This window comes from Corvus cornix, chromosome 8 (assembly GCF_000738735.6).
Source record: "Corvus cornix cornix isolate S_Up_H32 chromosome 8, ASM73873v5, whole genome shotgun sequence".
NCBI lineage: Eukaryota > Metazoa > Chordata > Aves > Passeriformes > Corvidae > Corvus > Corvus cornix.
The window spans coordinates 26,876,166-26,890,736 of NC_046338.1; the positions used below are offsets into that span (position 1 = coordinate 26,876,166).

General features: G+C 47.5%; 1 protein-coding gene and 1 long non-coding RNA gene across 3 annotated transcripts in view; one reads left to right on the forward strand and one right to left on the reverse strand.

Moving 5' to 3' along the window:
* Positions 1 to 10,145, reverse strand: part of NMNAT2 (nicotinamide nucleotide adenylyltransferase 2) — a 31,502-nt gene extending 21,357 nt beyond the window's left edge. The window contains exon 1 of one of the 2 annotated variants that reach the window (XM_039556536.1): positions 9,972 to 10,145. In XM_039556536.1, the coding sequence (XP_039412470.1) occupies positions 9,972 to 10,056 (85 nt within the window). In that variant the 5' untranslated portion in view covers positions 10,057 to 10,145. The remainder of the gene's footprint in view (positions 1 to 9,971) is intronic. The other variant, XM_039556535.1, reaches the window with a different exon arrangement.
* LOC109145585 lies at positions 9,307 to 14,407 on the forward strand. The gene is made up of 3 exons (XR_002047045.2): positions 9,307 to 9,415; positions 9,530 to 9,680; positions 13,626 to 14,407. It is a non-coding gene; the product is annotated as an uncharacterized LOC109145585 (long non-coding RNA).
* The last annotated feature ends 164 nt before the right edge of the window (positions 14,408 to 14,571 follow it).

The window sequence follows — 14,571 nt, forward strand, 5'->3', positions numbered from 1 at the left end:
ATCAGCACAGTGCTGCCACTCTCTCTACTTCTACAGAGAAGTAATATAACTTATTGCTTGGAAATCTCCACTCTGGTATCGCAGGGAGAGCAGGAACGTTCTCAAAACCATGCTGGATCTCACCTGAGGGGTGCGCAGCTGAGTGGGTGGACATGTTAAATACCTCCATGAGGTGTTCAACACCCAGGGCTGCTACCTGAGTATCTTAGAGGTCTTGGGGCTAATGAAATAAGGGAAAGCATCTAATGAAGTAAAAGCAACTCTTAGCAGATTGTTGGATGGGGCTTTGAGCAACCTGGTCTAGGGAACGGTGTCCCTGTCCATGGCAGGGTGTTGTAACAAGATGATCTTTAAGGTCTCTTCCAAATAATTCTGTGATTCTAAAAATGGATGAAGAAGAGGGCTTCACCTAAAGTAGGTTTTTTGAACTCTATTCTGCAGGGCAGCACTGAAACAGCTTGCTTAGAAGCCCTAAGAGAAGGATAAGCATCTCTAGTTAAGAAGATTTTCTGTATGTGTGATATTGAAGTGGAAAGTGAAAAGTCATGTACCTTTCCTTGTCTGATGCAGCAGCTACCACCCCACAAATCAGCAAGAGCTGTATATGGTGTAGCGTGGTTGAGGGGAGAGAGTTTTCCTCTTCCGGTGTAGTGTTTTCCTTGTTTTTAGGAAGAAATGTGTCGAAATGTGTCAAAATGTGGATTTGCCAGTGGTCAGTGTAAAATGCCCCTGCATTTACATAAAATGCCAGCATTTATGTAAGCACAAACTAGGGGAGTTAAGATCCCTGTGGCTGGCTGGGAGAAAGCAGTCAGAGCTACTTCAGCTGAAATCTGTCTCTCCTCCAGGATTTTTGAGGCTAATGGCTCTCCAGCTGGTGTAAGATGATGTAACATGCCACCCACAGAAAGCAACATCAATTTATGGTGCGAATCTGGCCCAGAGCTGGCATTTTGTGGTTGTATACCAACTTCGATGAGAGTCTAAATATCAGGAGAGAAAACTGTTTGGCAAGCAAACAGGAAGGTATTCCAGATAGTCCCAACTGCTCCACTTTGAAGTGATTTTTGTTATCCTGGGCCCATGGATAGAGTCACACAGCAAAAGGGTAGCAGCAAAAGGCAATATTTTCATTATTCTGCCATGGTTTTATACATCGCTTTCATCCAAAATAGGACAGGTACATCCCTGGAGAGGTCCCAGTCCCCATCTCAGTCAGGGAAATTGGTGTCACTCAGTGCCTTTAAAAAAAAATGAAGGGGAAATAAAACCCCAGCAGATTTCCACACTTGTTTTCCAGTGCCCTGATTTCCCTGTGGAAGCATTCTGTTTGTTTTCATTTCCAAGCTGTTGTAGTGCATCAAAGGCAGTGCTTTTTATGTCCTGGCATGTGTCGTGCTGCTCCTTTGGGCTGACATGTGGCAGGATCACAACCCTACCAGGAGCAGAGGATTTATGGTTCTCAGTTCCCCATGGAGCGGAGATGAGGAGCCTTTGCCCAGCAGTTCGTCGCTGGTCTTGGGCTGCCTCCACATGGGGCTGACCCCTGTGTGTCTGACCCAGGGCAAAGCATGTGAAGATACTGACCTTGTCTGGGATCTGTGTTGGCTGAACCAGGACTGTGCAGGCAGAAAACATCCCACCTACAGAGAGGCAGAAAGGCTGAGGGGAGGCTGGTGAGGGCGTGGGCCAACAGAGCCACGGTAGGATTTCAGGCTCAAGGTGACACCAAAGGGATGTCACATTCCAGTTACTGCAGCAGTATATCAGCGAAACCCTGTCTCTTTGCAGACCCTTCCCCCATTTTCCCCAAAAAGAAACATCAACCATATCTTTGCACAAGGCAAAGGTGCCAGAAGCAAAGTTAAGTGTTTAAGCATCTCCAAACCAGCTTGTGTTGGGAAGACTGGATTTTCTGCTTTTCCTTGACAATGAAACACAGAGAAACATCATCTCCTCAGGGAAGGCTTAAGCTCAATTAGGGGCTGATGGATTTTCAGTGAAAATAGAAACCTTTGTGGAGCAGGGACTGAGCAAGTTCTTCCTTGCCTGGCTCAGAGATGGGTTCTCCACCCATCCCATGGGGAGCACCTCTGCCTGTGCTTCCTATTCCAGCCTTGAAACAGACTTATCTCAATTAATCTTCTCTTGGGGCAAGCCCTACAGTGGCTTTTGAAAATGCACATTTCTGAAGAATCTAGGCTTTTCTGTACCCAAATATTGATTTAGCAAATTTCTGCTGGTATGACCGAGATACATCCAGTGGCTCAGGCTTACTGAAGAAAACTAGTTGATGCTGAAAAGGGAGAGGAAAATAAAGTGTTTCTGACCCAGGTTGCCTTTTCCAGCAACAATGGTGCTTCAGTGCAATGAGAGCTTGTGCCTTGGCCCTGGTTTATTTCAGGGTTGTGATGGGCACTACTGACTTTCTCCACACAGGGCATCCTGAAAATCTAGCCCTGCTTGGCTGGGCACTGGTGGCATCATGGAAGTGCTTGGATTGAGGGGTTATAAATACCAGAGAGGGCATGCTCATGTCAAAATCCAGAGGTGCCCTGGCTTTATCTCTATCTTAGGCTGATTTTTCAGTCTTTAGAGAAAGCTGCTTTGGGCTCCCTAGTCCCAGGTGGAGGTTCAGGTTAGGGTTAGGGTTAGGGTTAAGATTGGAGTTACTTGTGCTAAACATTCAACACAGCTGGACTTCCTTGGCTCAGAGGACCTCTTGCAGTGCCCCAGACTTGCTGCCAGAAGGGATTTTGGAAGCCCAAGTGTGCAGACGTGAGGATGCATTTTGGGCCAGTTGCCGCTCAGATGCACAAAGATCAGCACAGTCATGACCTACTCCTACCTCTGGCCCCCATCACTGTGGTACCCAACCCACAGCAGCCTGGCAGGGAAAGGATGTGGCTCTCCCCATTGCACCAGTCAAGCAGTTAAATGAGCTGCCCAAGGTCACATGAGAGATGTGGGCTGCCCCTGCTGGTGTTCAGCATGCAGTTAATTGATACCCTTGGCATTGCAAAGGTTGGTGCTAAAAACCATCAGAGACGACAGTGCAGGAGGTGAAAGCATCACAGTGAGTGCAAATGGTTTTTAAATAGAAGCAAAGCCCCTGTTTCCTTCTAGAATGAGGTTGTAGGACTGGATTTCTCACTGCCAGGTTTCTTTATAGTCAGTGGAAGTAAAATAAGGTATGTGGCACATTTTGGGAGGTGGCATTATCATAAAGACAATGTGATGTCTCAGAGACCATAATAAATACTGCTAAATATTTAAGAGCTAATAAATGTTTTAAAAGAATCCCTGAGAAGTTATTGATGGAGTTTAATCTCGTGCTCAGGAAAACTTCTCACTTTGGGTCATGAAGAGGAGATGCTTGAGATGCAGGAAGCTAATGAAAAAGGCTGTGAGAACGAGTCTGTATGGGGTGCAGTGACGGGAATGTGACATCTACTGATATATAACGGCCCCCAGAAGAACCATGGGTGCTGCAGTCCTGCCGGTGCCGCTTTGTCCTCCCAGCACAGCAGCCAAGAATCTGCAGTTTTTCAGTGTGTTTCGGGCAAGTGCGGGGCGTGGAGTTGTGTCGGTCACTCAGCCACCGCGGCACAGGGCTGGGCTGGCGGGAGTTGCTGTCGCTGCCACGGTGAGCCAGGGGCACTTGGCGCTAGGCACAACTTGCCCTCCTAGACCCCTCGCACCGAAGAAAGGTTTCGGCTGTTTGCTGTGATTTTAGCGGCTTGGATATCAGTGGAAGCTCCTCCGCTGTGTTACAGAGGGGTGAGCAGGGATGCCGCAGCTCCCCGTGTCAGATACACCACCCCGGGTATTTTAAGTGAGATCTGTCCTGGCTCTGCCCCGGTGAAGTCGTTCCCGCTGCGCTCTGCCAGTGCTGCTGAGCTCTAGTGCCGTGCGGAGCCAAGCCAGAGCTCAGTCAGCCTCTCCCTGTCCGTCATGTCCTCCCAGAGCCCCATTACACCTCCTACTCCATCGATCGATCCCTCCAGCTAATTGCGGATTCAGATTTCAGCCGGGGATGAAATGGAACCAGGAGGCAGCCTTGCAGGGACCCGCACTTCTTACTCATGTTGCAGACAGCAGAACAAAGTCTCTCTCAAGCTCCTGACGAGCTTTTGTTAGATGGAGGGGGAAGGAATTTTGCTTCTGGACATTTGCCGATGTATTCCCATTCAAGCAAAGGGGAAAGGGTGAGCTGTCATTCCACTCAGGCATTTCTCCCAGCTCTGTCCCAGGCAGTGACACTCTCATTAAACTGTTCCGCAGTTTAGTCATGTCAATCAAATAAGAAAAAGTGATTCTTGAAATTCAGGATATAAGAACAACCTGTCATTAACAAAAGCCTCAGCTCCTGCCTCTTCATCCCTCTTTACTTAGAAAACTCCATCCTTTCATCTCAAATCCCTTGCTATGGGATGCAGTAGCCCTCAGTGCTGCTCCTCTACAAGGACTGCAGTGGATAATCAAAGAGCAGCCTGCTGAGATTTTTAATTGCTCAAGTTTTCTTAAGAACTAAGCAAGAGAGTTTTATGTTTGATAGCAGGAGTCCATTTTCATTGTTTTCCACCAGAAATGGTTTTTACCCAGCTGTTGGTTGGGATATTAACTCTCTTCAATAACCGATGCACATAGGGTCTAAGGAAAATTTAATTAGACAAAAGGGAAGAATAGTGGGCATTTGCTGATTTTCAGGATTCAGGCTGTCAGGAAAAACAGGAGCACTGTTTTTCTGTGCAAGTCCAGGTCCTGGGCACTGTTTGACATGAGGTGGGTGGGGAAACTCCATGGCCAAACAGGTTTAAAATATCTGAAGTACCAGAACTCCCTATGAGAGGGCCACATCTGAATGACATCTCACAAATCTCTTCCTCCCAAAGAAAGTAGAAGTGGACCTGGAGCAAACCATCACCCATAAATCCATGTGCAGGAGAGGAGGCAGTCTGGATACAGGTGGATGATATAGATTTGATTAGGACCATCTATTTGACAGTACCCAAAAAATAGCTGTAAAAAGAGCCAAGTACCTGTGACTGAGTCAGACAAAGTCCTGTGTTTGGGGATGGGGGGGCGGGGGGGGGGTTACCCAACCTGCTGCCTCTGAGCCCCACTCTGAACATCCCCATGGACCCCAGACTCCACATTGCTGGACCTTTTGGGCGCCGTGCATCCAGAAGGGGGAAGGAAGGCTGAAATCTTCTTCTGCAAGAGCAGGAAGGCCCCAATGAAGCTCTGCTACTTGCAGGCTGATAAGCAGAGGGTGAAAGGGGAATTGAGGGGTCATCCAACCCTGGAGATGAAGCTGTTTGTAGAGCTGGGCAGAAATAAAACTGTGGCTGATGAGCAAGGCTTTGTGATTGAAGATAGAAGTTTGCACATGAAAAGAATGGATTGTGGAGAAATTCAGAACCTTAAAAAGGCAGGAAAAAAAGTGTCTAAAGTGCCAAAATAGGGGATGTGGGCAATTCCAGAGGGGTCTTTTCTTCTACAATTGAAGAAAAATTAATAAAAGAAAATAGAGAAAAAAAAATCAGTATCAAAATACAGCACATTAATCAACCAGATACCATTTTACCCCACCAAACCCCTCATTTCAGTTTGAAGAAATCATCAGAAAAATCCTCTAATTCTCACATATCCACAGGACAGTACAAGCCATTTCCTCTGTAGAACCTACAAAGAAGCGAATCTCAGCACCTTCCTTTCAAATCCAGATATTTGTTGGCTCTGTCTCCAACTCTGAAACACCATGACAGAGAACCTGGAGCCTCTGACCTTGTCTGGTGATACCTTTAATCCCAGTATTTTATCCAAGACCATCTTCAAAATGAACTGTATTTTTTTGATTGAAAAAAATTGCTTTCTACCTTGCTCTACAGAGCTGCCTTTTGGTTTGCAAGCTCTGGACACAGTTGTATTAGGGCTCCCTGAGCTGGGGCCACACGGGGAAGTGATTTAATAGTCAAAGCAAGTAAAAGCTCATTGTCTGGTAGAGTGCCAGCATGGGCTTTGGCGTGTTAGCAAAGCTGCATGGATTAGGTTTTGTTTTTGACATTGGTGCCTTGGCTCTTGTCCTTTGGGTGGCATCGCTTGCATGGGAAGGAAGGAGGAGGGAAACTGTGAGGAGGCCAAGATGGAAGAGATGCACTTTAAGCAGCAGATCCCACTGCTGGGTGTCCATGCTGCTCAGTGTGTCCCAGCACTTCGCACTGACGTCCAAAGCCAGTGCGGGGATGTCTCAGAGGTTCCCCTCCTGAGCTGGCTGCAGGGCAGGAGGGTTAAACAGTGGCCCATGCTCAGTGCTCCTCTTAGTGGCAGTGGGAAATGAAAGTGGGCTGGTTGGAGTTTGGTGTGTGTTGGCCAAGGTGAGCAAGTGGGTTCTCTGCATTGAACAGCGGTGGGGATTTCATGTGGCTTTGACGCAGGACTTTGTTCTGAGTCTTATCTTTATTCAATTATTAAGATTTTTTGCATGGGCCCTGTTTTTTCTCCTCCATACCTCCTTAGGATATAAATGGAGTTTCATTTTGGGTTAAAGGCCACCAGTGCTTGTGTCAAACTTTAGAAACAACCTCTGCCCTCTCTATTCTTCTGTCTTTCCTCCCCTCCACAGTACCATCCCAAACTTTTTTTCATAGCCACATAAAGCTAGAAAATACAACTTAAATTTGTGACTCAGAGCACCTCTCAAAGTGCAGCTGATATTACAAATAACTCTGAGTGTTTTCAGGACTATGTGGGTGTTTGTCTCAACCCCTTGGTTGGGATGGCTGTACATCACTGTGTCTCACCTACTTTTTTGTTAAATGTTATATATCTTGGGCAAAGTATTAATTTATATGTATGATATTAAATTTGGATACACAGACACAATTCAGCCTCACTTGGGGAGCCCCAGTGATCCAGGATTTTAACTGGCAGATGAAGCAGGGAGCTCTGTTGCAGTAAGTGCAGCTCCTCACAAGGTTCAGCGGTGGGATGCAGTTGCAGATTTGGGGTTGTAAGAACAATCCCAGCTTTCTGGAATCCCAAGGATAATGTTGAGTCTTAAATCCATATGACTGATGGAAAGAATAACCCAATGGGAATCTTTCCCCCACTAGAAGAGACTTCCACATAATTAACTAATCTCCTATTCAGGCAAAAATCCTATGGGAAAAGGTTGGCTTTTGGTCTGAATAAAACATGGTAAAATCCACACTGGGAAAAATGATGGTTGACATACAGTGGTGTATCTACAGTGACATATCCATGCAAATATTGTACTTCCTTTTGGCTTAATTAGTGCCATTTGTTAAAGAGATAAATTGTCTCTCTCTATGTTAAGCAAAAAATCCTGCTATTAGGTTCTCAAAGCACAAATATTTGTCTGAATGATGAAGACAGTATTTTTGCACGAATTCAGCTGTTTGAAATACATCATTTACAGGGTAGAGCACTGTTTTGGTTGGACTCTATAGCGCAGAGCTAGAAGAGTAACACAGATTTTGGTTGAGATTCCTATGGATTCACAGGATTATACTTTCAGACTTGGGGAGAAGTGTTCCTCAAACAAAAATGATCAGGGATTTAGAAGCTAAATTCTGTGTCCTTTCCTCATGGAAGTTTCATTTGTCACTATCAGTATCTCAATGTCCCTATCTCAAGTATTGTATTACAGGAGCTCTACAGGATGCATACATAGAAAATTTCCACATCAAGCCACCCTTTCTGAGCTAAAACATGTCTTCCTGAAAGATGTCTGAGTGTTCATTTACTGCCTTCATGTGACAGAGAATCCATCAGGTAACCAGGCACTTTCTCCTATTACTTGATTACCTTCACTTGAACCCACACAACATATTTGTAGTTTGAAGTGGTGTGGGATCCACTCTTAGCATCTCACCAGTCCTTATTCTTCTGAATAAAGTTGCCCACTTTCATCACATATCACATATTCGTCCCCCAAGCAGATCAAGACACTCCTTAACATCTTTAAGGATGAGCTTAGACTGAGCCTCCCTAGTCTCCCGCCACAAAGCCTGGCTTCTGAAACTAATGTAATTCTTGTCACTGTTCCACAAAGAAGGGTTTTGCTAATGCTGTACATGAAAAGGATGCAACCTTTCTTCTTCTGCTTGATATTCCACTGCTCATATCTACAAGGATCACATTTGCTTCTTTATTTACAGCACCACACAGAGTTTGCATTCAGCAGGTTGTGCACAATCCCCCCTCAGTCCTTGACACTGCCGCTGTTTGGCAGAAGACATTTGCCTATTGTTTATATTTGACGTGCGTTCTTCCTCATTGGACATATGACTGACTTTGCCTTTGACTTCACTGTTGAACAAGCCCTTTTTATCAGACAACCTGAGTCAGGCAGCACAACTGACTCATTACCAGCAGGAATTGCTATTCTGTCCACTTTGGGGTCATGGCCACTTTTTACTATCAGGGATTATATATTTTCTTTCACCTCTTTGGTAAAGATATTGAACAGTACTGAGCAAAAAGAAAATCTCATTGCGAGCCTATAAGAACACACAGTGCATACTAAAATGTCACTGATCCTTATTTTCTAAAATACATTTTGTTACTTGTTGTTAGTCCACTGAATAAGGGCCACACAGATATCTTTAGTATTACTTAATCAAAATAAGACTAAATGTGAATTACAGAAATCTTTTTCATCAATGGTTGTTTCCATCAACCTACTCCCTGTAATTTGATTTAATATTGTTTTTGTTTTTAAATAGTTCCTCTTGATCTTTGTTGGCAATTTCTTTTTGCTTAGGGAACAGGATTTTTTTTAAAATTTCAAGCATATTGGTGCCCAATTTTGCTGGCACTTATGAAATGGAGTAACAATGTGATCCTTTGCATCTAGAAAACCATCATTTTCTAACCTGATGCCCAACTCATTATGTTCTAGAAAAACAAGGTCTGATGCAGAAATACCCCAAGCTGATTTCAGTTATTTTTTTGTAGTTTATATACTTAGAAACTTATATACAGCTTTTAGAAACCCCAGGAATGCTTCTCCACTGGTAGCACAAGACCTTCTGTATCTGCTTCCAAGCCTTAATCTCCTATCAGACATAGAGGATGAATCCTGTCTCTGCACTCCAAGAAGGGATATTAGAAGAGCTGATCTTTGTACTCCCATTTTTTCAGTGGTCTGCAGTGGACACTTCACTCTCACAGGACTCCTCCCCACCCCAGTGAGCTGCTGTTTGCATAGGGATTTTGAGCTTTAACCAAACCATCAGTATTTATGGCATGTCAGACTGCCTTTGATGGAGACTGCCCTTTCTCCCTCCCTCCTTCTCTTCCTCCTTCCCTCCCTCTTGTCTTGCCTAAGCAGGCTGTAGCAGTAATTCTAGCATCCCCATCATTTGTATCATCAAAAGGATGCTCGGTAATATCCATTATCTCACACGAACATTTCCTGTTTCTTCGACCTAGTATCAATCTAATGGTTGGGTACTCCAGTATCTCCATTAAGTGCCTGCATTTTTGTTGACTTTTGTAGCTGGCTGTGGCTGCTTGGCTCTATCTCCTCCTTGGTCAGAGGAAATGGAAGTGCTGCAGCGGCTGCAGACTCGCAGACCCGAGGGCGAGTAGCAGCGGACAAACAGCGCCAGGACCGACGCCGGGGGCTGCGGGGGAGGGACAGTGAAAAGGTGAGTGCAGAGCGGGGAACCCGGCCATCCGAGAGGAACAGTCCCAAGGGTCTGGGGACAGCTGCCAGGGATGGATGACAGGTTCGGGAGGCCCGGGCGGTCCCCGCCCGCGGCGCCTTCAGCACCACCAGCTGCGGACAGCGCCCGGCCCCGCCGCGGTCCCCTGGAGCGGAGCTGCGCCCCAAAACGCGCCCCGACCACCTCCCCCCAGCGCCCCCATTCCCACTCCGGGGTGCAGCCCCCAGGCACCTCCTCCCCCTCCCGGCCCGCCCCGCCGCCGCGGGCACTGACCGAACATCTGGATGTGCCCCTTGGTGATGGGGTTGAAGCTGCCGCAGGCCAGCAGGATGACGTGGGTCTTGGTGGTCTCGGTCATGATGCGGCCTAGCCCGGCCCCGCCGCGGTCTGTTGCTCGGTGCGGCTGCGGGAGGGAGGAGGGCGGAGGGATGGAGCGGGGGCGGGAGGGAGCGGGGGCGGCGCCACGGCTGCGGGAGCGGGGCCGGGGCCGCCCCTCGTCAGCACGGCCCGGGGCGTGCCCCCCGCGGGGTCGTACACGCGCTTGTGTGCGTGTACACTCATGTGCACACCCCATGGGCACACATCCATCCCCGCGGCAGGGAGAGGGGCACACGCCCCGGCACAGATGGGCACACGCCCCGGCACAGATGTGCCCACGCACACACACACAGATGGGCACACATCCGCATCCGCTCTATACACACACACACACACACATACACACAGAGGTGCAGCAGGGACACACTGGCATCTCCAGGACTGAGGAGATGTAATAAGAGGTTTAGCTTGCAGATGAGGAGGCTGAAAGGTGACCTTATCACACCCTACAACTCCCTGAAAGGAGGGTGAAAGCAGGTGTGTGGGGGGTCAGTATTTTCTCCCAGGCAACCAGCAACAAGACAAGGAGACAAAGTCTTAGGCTGACAGACATCAGGAGGAATTTCTTCACAGAAAGGGTGATCAGACACTGGAATGGGCTGCCCAGAGAGGCAGTGGAGTCACAGTACCACAGGAGGTGTTTAACGAAAGACTGGACGTGGCACTTAGTGCCATAACGTAGTTGATGAGGTGGTTATCAGTCATAGATTGAACTTGATGACCTCAGAGGTCTTTTCCAGCCTAACTGATTCTGTGATCTGCACAACTCGGGGCTCATGAGCAGCTATGTGTGTTTCCCCCTGTCCTGCTCAGGTCTTCCCAGCCTGGGACCTGCATAGGCCTCCCAGCTGCTCCAGTCCCAGCACAACATTGCTGCAGCACCCTTTTCTGGGCTTCTATGGGGAAAACAACTTGGGGGGCTTCAGCCTCACCCAACACATGCATTTCATTGCCCGAAAGAGACCAACATCAAATAGATGCTATGCATTCACCAAAAAACAGTCTTTACGGCAAGGTAAACTAGTCCTAGACTATCCAACAGTCTAATTCTCTAAAATTGTCATTTTTAGGACTGCAGCATTGCTGTTCTCCACTAAAGAAGCTCCTTGCCCTGAGCAAGGGTCAGCAGAGCTCTCTCTGCTTACAGCCACTGAAGGAGAGCTGCAGGCAGCTGCCTTCAGCCGCTTCCCGAAGGCTGTCCTGGCCTTATCTCTGGCTCCTACACACAGATTTTCCTCTCAGCAGTGAGTTATTTGCCACCAACAGGTCTCCCTTTCTACCTTCATCTGTCTTCCTCCTCCTTAAGAAGACACTCCCCAGACACTCATTTCTGCCTTCTCATCGCAGAGGCTTCTAGCCCTATGCACAGCAGTGGGCTGTGCTTCTCCTTGTCCTGTTAAGAATAATTATTCCCAGTCCTTTGCTTGGAAACTTTTTCCCTCCCAGCTCAACCAGGTACTGGGATACTCATCACCCTGAATGACATGAAGGAGCACGACCACAAGGGGATGAACCCAAGATGATGCTGAATCTGTTTGTTAAATCTTTGTTGTGGAGGCCCTGGCTGCACTCACACTCTCAGAAGCACACATTGATAACAAGGGGGGGTTTCTCACTGCACAGGGGTGTGGTAACACCTCTGGGGTTATATTTTTATCCTGATTTTTAATTCAGACTAAGCTGGTGTTGAGGGAGAGAGATGCTGAGACAGCTGGTGTGTTCTGCCTCTTGTTCCCTGTTTTTCCACTTCGACTTCATCCTGATCCCCAGGGAGATGTGGGATATATTAGCAGGGTGATCCTTTTTGGGATCAAGCTGGCTCAAAACCCACTGGTGTTTCACAGAATCATGGAATCATCAAATGGTTTGGATTGGAAGAGACCTGAAAGATCACCTCATTCCAGCCCTGTGTCATGGACAGGGACACCTTTGCTCCAAGCCCCATCCAACCTGGCCTTGGACACTTCCAGGGAGAGTTTGAGAGCTGATAGCCCCCTTTGAATAAGCTTTGCAGGTTGGGGATAAGTAAGGAAGCAGACAGAGATGCCAGAATTTAAACAAGCCATTAAAAACTCCACACATATAGTGCATGCAGTGTGGAATGGAGAAAGCAATTTACAAGATTGGCCAGAGGTTCTCATAGGAAAAGAAATAACAACAAAAATACTAGGAAAATATTCTCAAGTAGGAGAAAACAAATGTTGTTAAGGCTGTAAATGTCTGTCTACAGGCAAAAATCCTTCAAGGAATCTTGTTTTCTTACCAGCAGAAGGTCAGGTGGGGAGCTTGCTGCTGCAAACAGAAAATTCTTAGGTTCTTAGAGTTTTGCTCTCAACTCCCATGACAGTGGGCTAGTAGGTGGCACAGATGTGGCAGAACTGCTGGAAGATGGGGGGATGAGGTGTCCTAAAAGCATCAGTGTCACCTTTGCTTGTTGGGCTCAGCTGCAAGAAAGGCCATGGGAGGCACATTCATCCCTTTCATTGGCTGCATGGGGAAAGGGTAATAAATAAATGAAGAAAACCCATCAAGTCAGTAAGGGGACAGTGTTCCACCTTCTGACTATATCTGTATGGACATATAATCCCATTCAACGGGATTAGATTTTGGGGTTGTGTTGGGATTTTTCCGGTGCTGCTCCTCCAAGCTTACCCTGAAAAGGAGAGACTCGTGACCTTAGGAAAAGAAGTGTCTCTGCAGTTTACCACTGGTGGTGTGCTCAGCATAACTCTGCCTTTAAAACCACAGGTCTTGTCAGCCGGGAAAAGAGTGCTCCTCTCCTGCATGTACCGAGCAAGGATGGTGTCCTACCCCCTTCCCTTGGGGATAGTACAACTGCACTGATATGAAATATTGGGGGGGTGCCCTTTATGAGAAGTTTCTTCACTGATTCCTTTTATATAGAAGAGGCTGAAGCTGAAGTGAGACAGTTGCATTTTTTGTTAATCCTAACTCCATTCCCTGCTAATTTTGCATAGGAAATTTTGCAGGGGAGCATGTTTTCCCTTCTGTAGCTTATACAATCTGCAGCTGTAGGAGCATAAAATGCTGCTGTTGCAGAAGGCAAAAATGGACAAAACTGCCTGTGGCCAAGTTCTCCCACTGCCTGGTGATGCCAAACACATCCCACTGGTCCTGACAGCTCCTGCCATGCATCTGAATCTCTCTGCCTGCTTCCATTTCACATGGGGGTTTGACCTTAAACACCACTGAAAGGTCAAGATCACCTGCCCACACGTGGGTTATGCACTTCCTGGCCATGGTGGGGACAAGGTCTGGCCAGCACCACCTGGCCGTGGTGAGGATGAGGTCTGGGCAGCCCTGTTGGTAGCTCTTCTGCTTTCCTGCTGCCTGCCGGGTGGTGAGTGATGTAGTAAATCAGCTGTCACTTAGCAACGCTGCCGGCTGGGGAGCAGCGGCAGATTTTGGTGGGGGAGCGACGCCTGCAAGGCAGTGCAGTGGTTATTTCACCTTTTTCCCCCCTCAATGTTTTCCAACCCAGCATGTATTTTCTTTTTCTTGCTGCTTTCCCTGAACACGTGGGTACAGATTTCCCACGGCTGAAGACAACAGCCCCTGCCGCAGGAGCCAGATGTTCCCTGCCAGCCCTCCCTGTGATTGTAGTGCAGCGCTAGAGCACCCCGAGACCCCCAGCGGATTTGGACTCCAACCCAGCCCACGGTGGCAAGCGGCCATCTGCCATCTGCAGAGCTGGTGCAGCAGGAACAGAGAGGGCAGAAGGATGATTAGCTGGGGTTTACTCTCTGAGGAAGAAAACAGCATGGAGAAACACAGGGACCTGCCTACATGGGGAGCTCATATCAGCGCTGCAAAATCATTGCCTGTGGGACTTGAGACCTGTTAAGCACACCTGAAAGATGGCCTGTGGCTCACACCAAGGGTATTCTGTACATGGATTTGTCCAGCCCTTCACTGTCTGCACAGCCAGGCCCCAAGATCAGAGGGCCATGCAGAAGGCAGGAAGATCATGGCTGTGTTCACTGGGGTGTGGGATGGGGACCCCTCAGTTCTCACAGTACCTTGTCCCTTGTCTTGGGCTCGGGGGGAGGGAGGGAAACCTTCCAGTTTAGGGCTTTTAAACTGACAGTCTGCAAACTCTTCAAAAGAACCCAAATATATCAGAGAAAAGGACAATTAGAGGGGCTTAAACCATCTGTGAACCCATCCTGGCACATCCTGGCACACATCCAAAGGCATTTTGGAGCCTTTTCTGACCAGGGCTAAGAAGCAGATTCAGTTCTGCTCCCCACATGCCAGCCCTGTGACTTGAAGAATTTTTTGTGATGCAACAATGCACTTCAAAAGAAAATTAAAAAAAAAAAAAAAAAAAAAAAAAAGAAAAAGGCTTTTCATTGAGAATTAAGGAGCAAAAGATCTTGAATAAGGGAGTTGCTCACTTGGTGGCCCAGTTGGAATAAAACCCCTGGTTCCCACAAAAGGTTTTTAATTTACACCCACTTTTGAGATATAATCT